The 15365-nt window shown below is 44.6% G+C and overlaps 1 protein-coding gene across 1 annotated transcript in view; it reads left to right on the forward strand.

Moving 5' to 3' along the window:
* Window positions 1-11090, forward strand: part of LOC311247513 (uncharacterized protein) — an 18189-nt gene extending 7099 nt beyond the window's left edge. The window contains exons 2-5 of the mRNA XM_084338553.1: window positions 148-349; window positions 1241-1290; window positions 4879-4966; window positions 8237-11090. Of these exons, the coding sequence (XP_084194679.1) occupies window positions 148-349; window positions 1241-1290; window positions 4879-4966; window positions 8237-9846 (1950 nt within the window). The 3' untranslated portion in view covers window positions 9847-11090. The remainder of the gene's footprint in view (window positions 1-147; window positions 350-1240; window positions 1291-4878; window positions 4967-8236) is intronic.
* Window positions 11091-15365: the final 4275 nt, after the last annotated feature.

The following is a 15365-nucleotide window of genomic DNA, read 5'->3' on the forward strand; positions in this document are numbered from 1 at the left end:
ATCAGTATCGTGTCCTGTGATTGGCAGGCTCTGTATTATAATCAGTATCGTGTCCTGTGATTGGCAGGCTCTGTATTATAATCAGTATCGTGTCCTGTGATTGGCAGGCTCTGTATTATAATCAGTATCGTGTCCTGTGATTGGCAGGTCCTGGCCAACGCGGCCGTGTCCCAGATCAGTGCGCTGGTGGACGGTGGCTTCACGAGTCTCCGTCTGGAGGTGTCGCGGTGCCACAGAGAGAACCTGGCGCTCAGGAGCAAACTACGCCTGCAGGAGCTTCAAACTAGCAACCGCCTCTCCAAGACGGCCTTGTCCACCCGCCCCCTAGTGGCCACCTGTAGCAGGAGAGGTAACTAAACACTAAACACTAGCATGAACATAACAAGTCACTTATAAACATATAAATAAATGGGTTCAATGCCTGAACTGTTGTTTTGATGCTGAACTGAACTGTTGTTTTGATGCTGAACTGAACTGTTGTTTTGATGCTGAACTGAACTGTTGTTTTGATGCTGAACTGAACTGTTGTTTTGATGCTGAACTGAACTGTTGTTTTGATGCTGAACTGAACTGTTGTTTTGATGCTGAACTGAACTGTTGTTTTGATGCTGAACTGAACTGTTGTTTTGATGCTGAACTGAACTGTTGTTTTGATGCTGAACTGAACTGTTGTTTTGATGCTGAACTGAACTGTTGTTTTGATGCTGAACTGAACTGTTGTTTTGACGCTGAACTGAACTGAACTGTTGTTTTGACGCTGAACTGAACTGCTGTTTTGATGCTGAACTGAACTGTTGTTTTGATGCTGAACTGAACTGCTGTTTTGACTTGTTTCTCGTGGCTAGAGCTGCAACGATGAGTCAACGTCGACCAGGACATTTAATTTGAATATTCATGACCGACGCATCGTATCGTCTTTGCTGTGGAAATGGCAGACATTCAAAGTTATAACATGCGCAACATGTCATCTAACTAGTGCGCAATGAATGACGATCTATCTGTCTCTCTCTCTCTCTCTCTCTCTCTCTCTCTCTCTCTCTCTCTCTCTCTCTCTCTCTCTCTCTCTCTCTCTCTCTCTCTCTCCTCTCTCTCTCTCTCTCTCTCTAACAGAACGTACTCCCTCTCCTCTCTCTCTCTCTCTCTCTCTCTCTCTCTCTCTCTCTCTCTCTCTCTCTCTCTCTCTCTCTCTCTCTCTCTCTCTCTCTCTCTCTCTCTCTCTCTCTCTCTCTCTCTCTAACAGAACGTACTCCCAGAGCTGCAGAACAGACGACTGTCTCCCTTTACACAGCTGTCAGTACTGCTCTTATTTATTAATATCATGTCCCTCTTAACTGTAATAATCAGTAATAACTTTAATCAGTAATAAATTAATAATATCAGTAATAAATAGAATCTGTAATAATATCAGTAATAATTAGGGATGTCCGATATTATCGGCCGACCGATATTATCGGCCGATATCGGCAGTCAAATGTGATATCGGAAAATATCGGTATCGGTAAAAAAAAAAAAAAATAATAATAATTTACATTTATTTAACCTTTATTTACCCAGGCAAGCAAGTAAGAACCAATTCTTATTTTATTTATTGTCAAAAGTATGCATGTTGGTTTAATTCAACAACAAGAGATATGTAATGTTAATTTTTACTTTTTTAATTATCATATTTTGCACAGATAATGCTTACATTTAGAAAGCCTTTTGAATGCATCCAGTGAAATTATTAATTACCTGAAATTATTCAGTTTTTTTGGGGGGAAACCCTGCATATATCGGTATCGGTTGATATCGGTATCGGTATCGGTATCGAAATTAAGAGTTGGACAATATCGGAATATCGGTATCGGTAAAAAAGTCAATATCGAGCATCCCTAGTAATAATATCAGTAATAAATAGAATCTGTAATAATATCAGTAATAATAATCAGTAATAACTTGAATCTGTAATAATATCAGTAATAACTTGAATCTGTAATAATAATCAGTAATAACTTGAATCAGTAATAATATCAGTAATAACTTGAATCTGTAATAATATCAGTGATAACTTGAATCTGTAATAATATCAGTAATAACTTTTTTTTTATCCACTTTTTCTCCTTATTTTTCTATTTTTTCCCCCATCCCAATTTCGCCTCGCCAATTTTTCCTTCAATTCTCCCCTCCCCTGTCTTGAACGTTGCTAGACCATGCCTCCCACTGGTCGGCTGCAGTGAGGACCAAGCCTTGCATCACGTGTCCCCTCCGGTACACGAGGAAGCAGCCTGTCACATCTTTTCACCTACAGCACGATCTCTCAGTGGCGAGGAGTAACGCGTGGGAGGCTCACGCTGCCCCCGATACTTCCTGATTCTGCTGTACAGGCGCACCAACCGACCTGTAGGAGTCGCCGTCCACAACGTCCGATCCCCACCCACCGGCTTTCCCACCCCCTAATACTGCCAGTATGAACGACCAGCCAAGCCGGAAGCAACGCCGAGAGCTGGGCTCGAACCCAGCGTCTCCTGCGTTAGTGGCGAGCGCCTTGCCCACTGCGCCACTTAGCCGCCCTATATCAGTAATAACTTGAATCAGTAATAATATCACTAATAACTAGGGATGTCTTAAATACTTCGAAGCTTCGTTCGATGGGCATGGGATTCGAATGGGGAAATAAAATTTGAATATATATATTTTTAGCAAAATCAACTCTGCCTCTCTTTTTTTTTTTTTTTTTTTTTTTTTTTTTAATCTTTCTTCCCCTCCTTTTTCCCGATTTTTCTCCCATCCCACCCTTCCTGGTTGTTGCGTACTTTCCCCTACTGTTGGTCCGGGAGACCGGAGACTGTCACATGCTTTCCTCCGACGCATGTGCAGCCTGGGGCAGGCCAACCTGGCCGCGCAGGTTCTCACCGGGGAGAGTGTAGCGTGTGGGAGGCCACACTATCTCTCCTCAGTTCCAACCCTCGCTGAGCAGGCGCCCCGACCGAACTGTAGGGGTCGCTGTCCACAACGCCCAGAACCCACCCTTCAGCTTTCCCACCCCCTGATACAGCCAATTGTATCAGTGTGAGAGGCCAGCCAAGCTGATAGCAACGCCGGGAGCTGGATTCGAACAGGCGAATCCTAGTGTCTCCCGGTGTTGGTCACGAACGTAATCTCCGTGCGCCACCTGCCCCCCCTCTGCCTCTCTTTGTTAACTACAACAAACGTATTTAAGATGAGGTCGGACTCGGCACTGACAGATTTGTGTTCATTGTGCTGCTTTTATAAAGCCTCAAATGACGGCTTACAATATTTCATGAAAGCAAAGTGTTCGTTTGTCTAAGATTTTAAAAGGTTTAAACTTTACACCACTGACAAAGTTGAACAAAGTGCTGTACAAGTCCCACAATATAAAAATAAATCAAATGTATTAAAAAAAAATTTTTATCTCAAAGCTTCGAATTAAAATCGAATCTCGGCCCCGAAGCTTCGAATGCCAAAAAAAATTCGAAGGTCAGCCCTAGTAATAACTTGAATCAGCTCAGCTCAGCATTCAATACCATAGTCTCCTCCAAACTCATAGCCAAGCTCAGGGACCTGGGCTTGAACTATGACCTCTGCCAGTGGCCAGTAACGGGTAGACCCCAGGTGGTAAGAGCAGGCAACTGCACCTCCTCATCCATCACGCTCAACATAGGGGCCCCCCAGGGCTGTGTTCTGAGTCCCCTCCTCTACTCCCTGTACACACATGACTGTGTGGCACAGCGGAACAACAACACAATCATCAAATTTGCTGATTGATTGATTGAAAAGTTTATTAACAGATTGCAGAATGGGTACAGTACAGCTCAATACATACAATTGTTAAGGGGATGCAGACCAGAGAAAGACTTTCGTCTTGTTTACATCAGGGTCCTCCATTTTCAATTCATCATAACATATATGACATACATGACATACAGATAGACAGTACTGCTACATCTATACATTTATGACATATCAGATTTGCAAATACAGTACTGTTTGTGATACAAAAGTGTCCAGAAAAAGAGTGTATATACATTTGACGTAGAAACTGTACATTGGAGGAGGTTGGGTGGGTGGGGGCTGTACATTGGAGGTGGGGGGGGGCACAGTAGTGGTGGGCCTGATCTCTGCCAACGACGAGAGGGCCTACCTGGAAGAGGTAGAGAATCTGTCGCAGTGGTGTCAGGAGAACTGCCTCTCCTTGAACGTCAGCAAAACAAAAGAGATGATTGTGGACTTCAGAAGGTCGGGGGTCAAGGACTACAGCCCCCTCAGCATCGACGGGGCACCAGTTGAGAGTGAACAGTTTCAAGTACCTCGGAGCCCACATATCCGAGGACTTGACATGGACCACACACATTGACAGTGTTGTGAAGAAGGCACGGCAATGCCTCTACTTCCTCAGGCGCCTAAGGAAGTTCAAAGTGAGTCAGAAGATCCATAAGAACTTCTACTCATGTACAATAGAGAGCATCCTGACTGGCAACATCACCTCCTGGTTTGGGAATAGCACTGCACAAGACCGTAGCAGACTACAGAGAGTGGCACGTTCAGCCGAACGCACAATTGGGGGGGGGGGGGGTGGGCTTCCCACTCTCCAGAACATTTACAACAAGCAGTGCATGGGCAAGGCTAGGATAATTATCAAAGACTCCAGCCACCCAAACAACTGCCTCTTTGAACTGCTGCGGTCAGGCAATAATATCAGTGATAACTTGAATCAGTAATAATATCAGTAATAATATCAGTGATAACTTGAATCAGTAATAATATCAGTGATAACTTGAATCAGTAATAATATCAGTGATAATATCAGTGATAACTTGAATCAGTAATAATATCAGTGATCACTAGTTATTGACCCCAGTGTTGCCTCTCTCCTCTCAGCCAGAGACGGAGGAGCTGTCTGAGGAGGAGGAGGAGGAGGTGCTGGTGGTGGTGAAGGAGGAGGTGCTGGAGCAGCTGCAGGCGGCTGGTAGGTGACAGGTTTCAGGCTTTCCTTCACTCCTCCACAATAAAATGTTCGCGATGTTTGCGGACCCATCGTGTGTTCTGTATTATAGCTATGGAGACACTAGTACGGCTCATTTGACAGGCATTGTTTATAGTCCAACACTGACTAACCAGTTCATTTGTACATACTTTAGTTTGTGCGCTATTCCATGCTAAACATCGCCCCTTTCCAAAATAATCCAGTCTTTTTTTCTAGATAGCGAGATATGACTTGTTATATGCATTATTCCCAAATCGTTCGGGTTGCTCGCCTGAAACTCCAAATATTTCCAAATCAAAGGTATATACCATATAATTATGTTTCTTCACAAAATCATCAAGGGGGGGGGGGGGGGGGGTCGTTTTACCTTGAAACTGTGATCGTTACCAAAATCATGTTTTAGGTTCGGTAAAATATGACACTGATCGCTACAAAAGCATGTTTTAGGTAAAAAAAAATACCAGCAGGTTACCTAAAATAGACCATACCTTAGTCAGAATGTACTCCAAAATGAATAATCCCAGTCGTCCCATCGCGATCGCAATTACTCGTGTATATTGGGCATGGCTATCATACGGGAAACAATAGGTTTGAGGCGATCAAATCTCCCGACAGATTGCCGTGTCCTGATTCCCTCTGAGGGGGAGGAGTTCCTGCAGCCAGATTCACAGAGAGAGAAAGACCCAGAGACCAGAGACTCAGTTTAAAGTGTAGGCGATACTGCCACCTGGCAGGATTTGATTGTCATTGCAATTTTAACGTAGGCAGCGATGCCAGGGAGACACAGGCAGCTCCGATCGAGTGTTTAGAATGGGGATCAACGGAAAAAGATCAAAGGATCTAAAAACGAGAAAACTCGTTTTTGGCGGCCAATGAGTTAATGCCAGTTATAAAAGTTTTATTGTTATACACTTCGTGTACATGTTTTACCTCAGATTTGTGGACAGACTTATCTTTCTTGCTTAACACTTTGAGTGCCAGCAGGGGGCGCACGATTTATCGCTTGAATGCCAGCCATTTGAGACTGATTTTCTGATATTTCATGATTTCTGCGGAGCTATTTCTATATTCTATATTATGGCTATGTGTCTAATACGCCCGTCGCTTATCAATGACTTGCTTGCAGTCAACATGTACGAAATGGATTGTTTTTTCATCTGTACATTTCCGTTTTGAAAAACAGACGTTTAGGTTCAGTTAACTAGCTACATGCAGCATTTAGCGAGCTGGGTTAGCCGGCTAGTTGGCTTTGAATCCCGGCTAGGTACCCAGCTCGCTAAATGCTGCATGTAGCTAGTTAGCTGAACCGTAGCTAGGTAGCCAGCACGCTAAATGCTGCATGTAGCTAGTTAGCTGAACCGTAGCTAGGTAGCCAGCACGCTAAATGCTGCATGTAGCTAGTTAGCTGAATCGTAGCTAGGTAGCCAGCACGCTAAATGCTGCATGTAGCTAGTTAGCTGAATCGTAGCTAGGTAGCCAGCACGCTAAATCCTGCATGTAGCTAGTTAGCTGAATCGTAGCTAGGTAGCCAGCACGCTAAATGCTGCATGTAGCTAGTTAGCTGAATCGTAGCTAGGTAGCCAGCACGCTAAATGCTGCATGTAGCTAGTTAGCTGAATCGTAGCTAGGTAGCCAGCACGCTAAATGCTGCATGTAGCTAGTTAGCTGAACCTTAGCTAGGTAGCCAGCACGCTAAATGCTGCATGTAGCTAGTTAGCTGAACCTTAGCTAGGTAGCCAGCACGCTAAATGCTGCATGTAGCTAGTTAGCTGAACCTTAGCTAGGTAGCCAGCACGCTAAATGCTGCATGTAGCTAGTTAGCTGAACCTTAGCTAGGTAGCCAGCACGCTAAATGCTGCATGTAGCTAGTTAGCTGAACCTTAGCTAGGTAGCCAGCACGCTAAATGCTCCGGCACAGGGCTGACGCTGGTTGAACTGCCTGGGCCAGTCTGTCTGTCGAAGACCGAGGGAACCGCATCGGGCTTCAGCTGATTAGTGGTCTTCTGGACAAACCTCCCATCCTCTTCAAAGACACCCTCAAAAACATAATCCGAGGCAATGAAGTGTTCACTGCAGATCTTCGTTCCCCGTCCAACAGGCTGATCGCGCCGCTTGAGTGCAGCCAGCCTGAGCCAACGCGCCAACAACACTGTTTCTTTCACTGGTAGTTTGTGGAAATGAACCAACTTTCCTTTCTCTTTCACGCGGTAAAATTCGTTTGAACAGCCGGGAGCGATACAAAAAGAACCACTGCGGTCGCGTTATTTGGTGGGTAACGTTGCATTTACTGACTGACCTTCAAGACACTCCATGTTTACTAGCTATCTAACCAGCAGTGTAACCCGGGAGCCAGCCCAAACCATCACCGTGACGTCACCATCTAGCTTACGCTAAAATGGCGCCGCCCCATGGGGAAAACAGGGACAATTACATTTGAGTTTTCAGACAAATAAGCAGGATTTCACATTTGATTATAGGACCCTGTCTTACCCAAGGTACACAACAAGCAAACTAGGCTCACATTGTTCAGGCAAACTACACCTGCCCTAATATTTATTTTACTTGCCCCGGGCAATCGGGCAACTATTAGTTCATCTGTAGTCCTGTGTCTGAGTTTAGTGTTGGTCTGTTGCGGCATCAATGCAAATTGCTTGTGCACATGTACTGGGACTGCCCACCAGTTAAGATATTTTGGAAAGAAGTGACCCAGCAATTGTCAAATCTCTTAACTCTGGATATACCTGTACACCCCTCTGTATTACTGCTGAATGATGTCTTTGAGCATGCAGTACCTCCACAGCTAAAGAGATTGGTTTTATCCGGTATCACAGTGGCTAAAAAGCTGATAGCATCACGATGGTTTCAACCGGAAAAAATTTGCCGGAAGGTCTGGATTCTTACATATCTCGATGTCATCTATCAAGAAATATCAACAGCTAGAATTTTGGGTCTCAATGAATCCAAAATGGCAATGTGGTTAGAAGTGGTGGAGAGAATAAAAGCTAGCATATAATGGTAATGTCTGGTTAGGAACAAATTATAATGGTTGGATTATCCAATGGGGGGTCCGGGAGAGGGGGGTACGAGCTGGAGCATATGTGTATTTGTATATCCCATTGTGTGTTGTCATGTTTGTTTATGTGTTTGTTTAAAAAATAGTAAAAAATAAAATACAAAAAAAAAAATGCTTGTGGGTACTGTATACCACGTCATTAAGTGTTTCTGATTCTGAAGTACACTTCTCCTCTCCAGACCCCCCACAGCTCTCGGTAGAGGAGGTTCCCCCTGGGCAGCGGGAGAGGAGCCCCAGTCTGAGCCAGGAGGAGCCGGTGTTCCTACAGATGAACGAGGAACAGGAGGAACTCTGGAGCAGTCAGGAGGGAGAGCAGCTCCAAGGTCTGCAGGAGGCTGGTGTCATCAAGGTGACATACAATCCTGTCCCTGTGAAGAGTGAACATGATGAAGAGAAACCTCAGTCCTCGTGGTTTAACCAAACCCAGGAGCCAGAGTCCCTACAGATTAAAGAGGAACAGGAGGAACTATGTCAAGATCTAGAGCAGGCTGATGGCTCCAAGATGACCTCACACCCTGTGAAATATGAACATGACGGAGATAATACTCTGTCCTCACTGCTCAGCCAAACCCAGGACCCAGAGGTCCTACAGATTAAAGAGGAACTACATCAAGGGCTGGAAGAAGCTGATCTCTCCAAGACCACAGTTCACCCAGTGAAGTGTGAAGATGACGGAGAGAACTCTCTGTCCTTCCAGCCTCTTCAAACCCAGAGGGAGAGAAACGGAGAAGCGTCCTCTTTACCCAGCACCTCGACTGGACACATGAAAACGGAACCCGACGGAGAGGACTGTGGACTATCGGAACCAGCCAGTAACCTAGATCCAGCTGGTGATTTAGAACCAACTAGAGATGATGAGCTTCACTCTTCAGACTGTTCTGGAACTGATGACAGTGATGCGTGGGAGGAGACCAGTGAACCTCGTCCAGGTTTACCGACGTCGAAGAAGACGCAGAGCGACAAAGGACGGAGTTTATCCAACAGCAACACGTTCAAGAGCTCTGTGGTTTCGTCCCATGAGGTGAAATTATCAAACCACGTTCCGTCTGAAACGTGGAGCTGTAGAGTGTGTGGGAAATGTTTTCCCAGTAAGTCTTCATTAGCGCGCCATATTAGAGTCCATCGTAGCGACTGTGGTTTGTGTGGGAAACATTTAGAGCCCACAGAGAGCTTAAAACTTCACTTTCAAATTCACACGACGTGTGCCGTTTGTGGCAAGATATGCACCACTATTTCATATTTGGTCAAACATATGAGAATTCATACCGGGGAAAAGCCCTATAGTTGCTCACTGTGTCACAAGAGATTTGGTGAAAAGTTCTATCTGACCGTGCACTTGAGGAGTCACACTAAAGAGAAACCGTTCAGTTGTTCGGTCTGTGGGAAAGGGTCCAGGACCAGAGGGGATCTGCAGAAACACAGGCGGACGCACACAGGAGACAAGCCGTTCAGTTGTTCAGTTTGTGGGAAAGGATTCAGTAGGAAAGCATATTTGAAGGCACACGCGATGACTCACACGGGAGAGAAACCATTTAGTTGTTCGGTCTGTGGGAAAGGGTTCGGCGAGAAAGCATATTTGAAGATCCACGCGATGACTCACACGGGAGAGAAACCATTTAGTTGTTCGGTCTGTGGGAAAGGGTTCAGAACCAGAGCGGATCTGAAAAGACACACGTTGACTCACACGGGAGAGAAACCATTCAGTTGTTCGGTTTGTGGAAAGGGGTTCATTAGGAAAGGACATTTGAAGAGCCACATGAGCGGTGGAAAACATTTAGTTATGGACTGAAAACACCGATGTTGTAAGATCTATGAGAGGTCGTACAGGAGAGAAGCCATTTATTTGTAGCGATTGTGGAAAAGGATTTAAACAAAAGTCTCATCTGAAGAGACACACAAGAAGTCACTGGAGAGAAGAACCCATTTAGTTGTTCAGTTTGTGGGAAAGGGTTCAGACGCAAAAGAAACTTGCAGACCCACAAAAAAAAAATATATATATATATATCTAACCCTAACTAACCTTACTGTCATGCACTTGTCCTAATAAACTAACCTACACTGTAACACGCAACACTTTGATGAACATTGTTGCTCAGCTGATAGAGTTGTGCCCTTCTTGCTGTCTTGTCGTACAGAACTTGTAAGTCGCTTTGGATAAAAGCGTTCAGTTAAATTACTAAATGTAAATGTAAATGCAGGAGAATGTCCATTTTGTGGCAGAATATTTAGTCAAAAAGGTACCTATAAAAGACACATGGTAACTCATTTGAGTGAGAACCCCTGCTTGTCATAACTATTTTCATATTTTTTTTACACACAATTTCTATTTTCTTAGTCTTTAGTCTAAAAGCCCGTGACTTGATTAAAGGAGAACTTCACAGATCTTTCTGTTGTGAGCAGGACATGTGATAAACGGACATGTGACTCACCAGCGTGTTCGTTGTCTCGGAGAGGAATTTATCTGGGTGCCTGTGAGCTCTCAAGACACCGAACACGTTACTGAGTCACAGGACTGGTCATCACATGTCCTCCTCACGACAGAACCACAGGACTGATCATCACATGTCGGCCTCACGACAGAACCACAGGACTGATCATCACATGTCGTCCTCACGACAGAACCACAGGACTGGTCATCACATGTCCTCCTCACGACAGAACCACAGGACTGATCATCACATGTCCTCCTCACGACAGAACCACAGGACTGGTCATCACATGTCCTCCTCACCACAGAACCACAGGACTGATCGTCACATGTCCTCCTCACGACAGAACCACAGAAGAAGTTGAAGATTGGCAAAGTGTCTTTTTAAGGAACATCATTCTCCTACACAAGAGCAGTAGATGTCAGGTACACTGGCTCCCCCTTGTGGTTGATCATTTATTACAGATCTACAGCCAGATCTACTGGATTATGCTTCAAGACCCACAAGTTAGTTCTAAAGTTAGTTCTAAAGTTCAGAATGTACCCGTTTTAACCGATTCTTCTTTATTTTCTATCCGGTGTTTCATCTTGTTTATTTTAAATGTGCGGGCGTATCTTGACATCATTGTAAATAAGGATTTCTGAGATTTAAATAAAGGTGTGAATGAGAATCCTGTAATCAAAAGCCGACTTATTTGGCCTCATATTCATCTTCTCATGTGAACTCCATTGTTACATTGCAGTCGACAGCAAAAGTGAAAACTAAGCTCTCTGTCTCGATACCTTCTCTTTTGACTCTGTTGTTTATTCCCATGCGATTAACTGAACTCCAGGTCTGAGTGGGAGGAGCAAGGCCTGCAGACTTAGAGTTGTATTTTTTTTTCTTTTTTTTTCTGTTTCTGATGATTCTTTCTCTCATTTTCTCCCCGTCCCAATTAGTCGTCGTGCCAATTCCCCCCCTCCCCTACCTGGCGCTGTATGCATGTTCTCCTATGAGTTGGTACAAGGCCCCCCCCCCCCCCCTACCTGGCGCTGTATGCATGTTCTCCTATGAGTTGGTACAAGGCCCCCCCCTCCCCTAGGTGGCGCTGTATGCATGTTCTCCTATGAGTCGGTACAAGGCCCCCCCCCCTCCCCTAGGTGGCGCTGTATGCATGTTCTCCTATGAGTCGGTACAAGGCCCCCCCCCCTCCCCTCCCCTTCCTCCGAGACGTGCGCCGACAGCCAGTGACGTCTTTTCACTTGGCAGCGAGGACTCTCATTGGTGAAGTGTAACACGTGGGAGGGCACGCTATCTCCACCAAGTCCTGCCCCGCTGAGCAAGCGCCGAGACCTGACCTGTGGGCGTCGCTGTCCACAACGCCAGCTTCCCACCCACCAGCTTTCCCACCCTCTAATACAGCCAATTGTATTAGTGTGAACGGCCAGCCAAGCTGGTGACAACGCCGCGAATCCAGCATCTCCGGCGTTGGTGACGAACGCAATCTCCGCTACGCCACCTGACCGCATAGTTGTATTTCTAAGCCATCAGCAGTTAATGTTCCACGGATAGGCCTTAGACAGCAGCTTCCCATGAAATTAGAAGTATGAATCTACACTTAGTTTGATTTTCATTTCGAGGCGCCCTCTGACTGACCGCCAGACCCAAGCGGGCCTTGATGAATGAATTCCACTACAATTTCGGCTGTCATTCTGAGAAATATATATATATATTTCTAAATCTGTTTTTCGAATAAGATTCTGATTGTTTGGGGCCTACTAAGGAAGGCGTGCCTTAATAATGCCTGATCGGTTTGAATCTGAACGGCATGATTATCTAATTCCACTGCTTTTTTTTATATATATATATATATATATATATATATATATATTTTTTTTTTGTTATTTTTTAAACATACACATAAACATAACAACATAAAATTAGTTATACAAGCATTAATTAACAGTACACATCCAATTAAATCACCATTTAAATAAATGTATTATACGAGATATATACCTAATACTTGCTATCTAATACCCTACACACATATGCTCTCGCTCGCTCCCCCCCCCCGGACCCCCACTTGGATAATCCATCCATTATCATTCGCTCCTTACCAGGCACTACAGTTCATATGCTAGCTTTTATTCTATCCACCACTTCTAACCACATTGCCATTTTGGATTCACTGACACCTAAAATCCTTGCTGTGGATATTTCTAGATAAATCACATGAGATATGTAAGAATCCAAACCTTACTACACATTTTTTCCGGTTGAAACCATCGTGATGCTATCAGCTTTTTAGCCACTGTGATACCTGATAAAACTAATCTCTTTAGCTGTATAGGGACTGCAAACTCAAAAACATCATTCAACAGCAATACAGAGGGGTGTACAGATATATTCAGAGTTAAGAGATTTGATAATTGCTGGGACACTTCTTTCCAGAATATCTTAACTTCCACTGCTAATTCTGCAGTTATTTTGAGAACTTTCTTTTTAATCGGTCTTTCAACTACAATTCTGGTTGGTTGGGGCCCTAAATTAGGCAGGGCCCTAAGTCCAGTGCTTGATCTGCCTAGTGGGCAGCACGGCCCTGGCTTTACCTGCTCATTCAGTCCGCGGTGCAGTGACCCGAAACCCTAACCTGGTTACCCAGCCGAGCGCAGCAGGCAGCGGTTTCATCAGGGAGGTCAGAGTCAACAATAACATGATAAAGAACTACTATAATAATAATCATTAAAATAATATATAATTTACAGGAAGATTATCTACGCCGGTATGGATTTACAAAGTACATTTGACTCACCATTGTGTCCTGTATAATAGGGTTGGATGGTCCTCTCTAGCAGAGAGCTGCATTGGCATCTGTTTCTACATAAAGCCATAATTGGAGATTGAGCCGTTTATCTCACTTCTCTGCTGGAGTGGACGTCTGGACCCTATAGGACACACGTTCCACTGACTGGCTCTCTGGACTGGACGTCTGGACCCTATAGGACACACGTTCCACTGACTGGCTCTCTGGACTGGACGTCTGGACCCTATAGGACACACGTTCCACTGACTGGCTCTCTGGACTGGACGTCTGGACCCTATAGGACACACGTTCCACTGACTGGCTCTCTGGACGTCTGGACCCTATAGGACACACGTTCCACTGACTGGCTCTCTGGACGTCTGGACCCTATAGGACACACGTTCCACTGACTGGCTCTCTGGACTGGACGTCTGGACCCTATAGGACACACGTTCCACTGACTGGCTCTCGCACCTAAAGCACCTGGAGGAGTTTGTACTGAACTTGGGAGATCTGCTTTTAGCTTCTGTCCTCCTGACGCATCATACAACAAACTCTAAAAGGCTCAATACTTTGGTCAGTTTAAATCCTTGACCGCCAACTGTAGGAGCAAAATTCTAGGGTGAAATTAGTATACCTGTTTTTATTATCTTTATCTGTATTTATTATCGTGCTTTGTGTTTATTAATATATGTCATTGTCATAATTCATTCCAATATGGAGACTTGCCTGGTCTACTCCCCTTTTCCCCCATGTTCCCCCTAACCACTCCTATAACATGGCAGGTAGTTTGCCAGGATGCCTGAATACTTTAGACAACAAATGTTTGTTTCCGCGTCTCTGATTGGCCAGGTCATGTGACATGTGCGCCAATCGTGGGACCGCAAGTTTCTACACTGGTTAAGCTTAGGCGCTCGTTCGAAGTTGGTTATGGTTAGAGTTTGTGAGCATGGCGATAGAACGCCTTGTCCTGATTCCAAACTCTCAGGGGTAGAGCGGGTTGTCCAATGATCCAAGGGTTGGTGGTTCGAATCCCGCTCAAGCCCATGTCCATCCCACTGCCGTTGTGTCCTTGGGCAAGACACTTAACCTACTTGCCTCGTATGAATGTGTAGTATGCATGTGAATGAATGTTGGTGGTGGTCGGAGGGGCCGTAGGCGTTGATTATTCGCCACGCTTCCGTGAGTCTGCCTCAGGGCAGCTCTGGCTGCAATTGTAGCTTACCACCACCGGGATGACTGTGTATGAACGAATAATGGACTCTGTGAAGCGCTCTGGGTCAGTGAAGAGCGCTATATAAATCCAAGTCATTATTATTATTATTATTATTATTAACCAACTGCGAAAGAGTCGCCTAAGCTTAACCAGTGATAAACTAGGCGTTAGGTAGTTTGCAGGCTGTTAGACCCGGAAATAGGCGCCGAACTTGCCGTCCCACGATTGGCGCACATGTCACATGACCTGGCCAATCAGAGCGCAAAACTCGAACGCGGAAACAAACATTTGTTGTCAAAAGTATTCACGCTGCCAGGACACTTTTTTAACTGCTGCTGTGACCCATTGTCACCTCCATTTTATATTGTAAACACTGAATCGAAACGTGCAATGTTACTCACAGTCACTGTGCCTTGTATATATCTTATATCCTTTTAAAAAAAAAATCTATTTTTACCATATTTTTTAGCACTCGCTTTTAAATAGTCAATTTCTTTAGTTAAGTATTGTGATTTTGTGTGAAGGGCGGACTAGCAAAGTAAGATTTTCATTGTACGGAAAACTGCCTGTTTAACTGTGCAGTGTGCACATGACAATAAAACGATCTTGAATCTTGAAGGTGGAGCGGATGTCCCGATAATTTTTTTTAATTGTAAATATATATATCTATTTTTTTTAAATCCCAATTTCTCACATTACATTCACCCTGATTGTTGACGTTATCCAGGTGAAAAGTTAACTTCATTCAAGCGAGGCATTGACATAAATCATTTGATGTATAATTAAATCAAAGGAAATGCGTTTGGGTCTGAGAGTGTGGCTGGTCTGCCGTTCTGCAGCTGGATACTATTGGTTTGTTTTGGCAAAATTCTTCTGCT

Source organism: Notolepis coatsorum, assembly GCF_963971535.1.
Source record: "Notolepis coatsorum genome assembly, contig: SCAFFOLD_1207, whole genome shotgun sequence".
Classification (NCBI taxonomy): Eukaryota; Metazoa; Chordata; class Actinopteri; order Aulopiformes; family Paralepididae; genus Notolepis; species Notolepis coatsorum.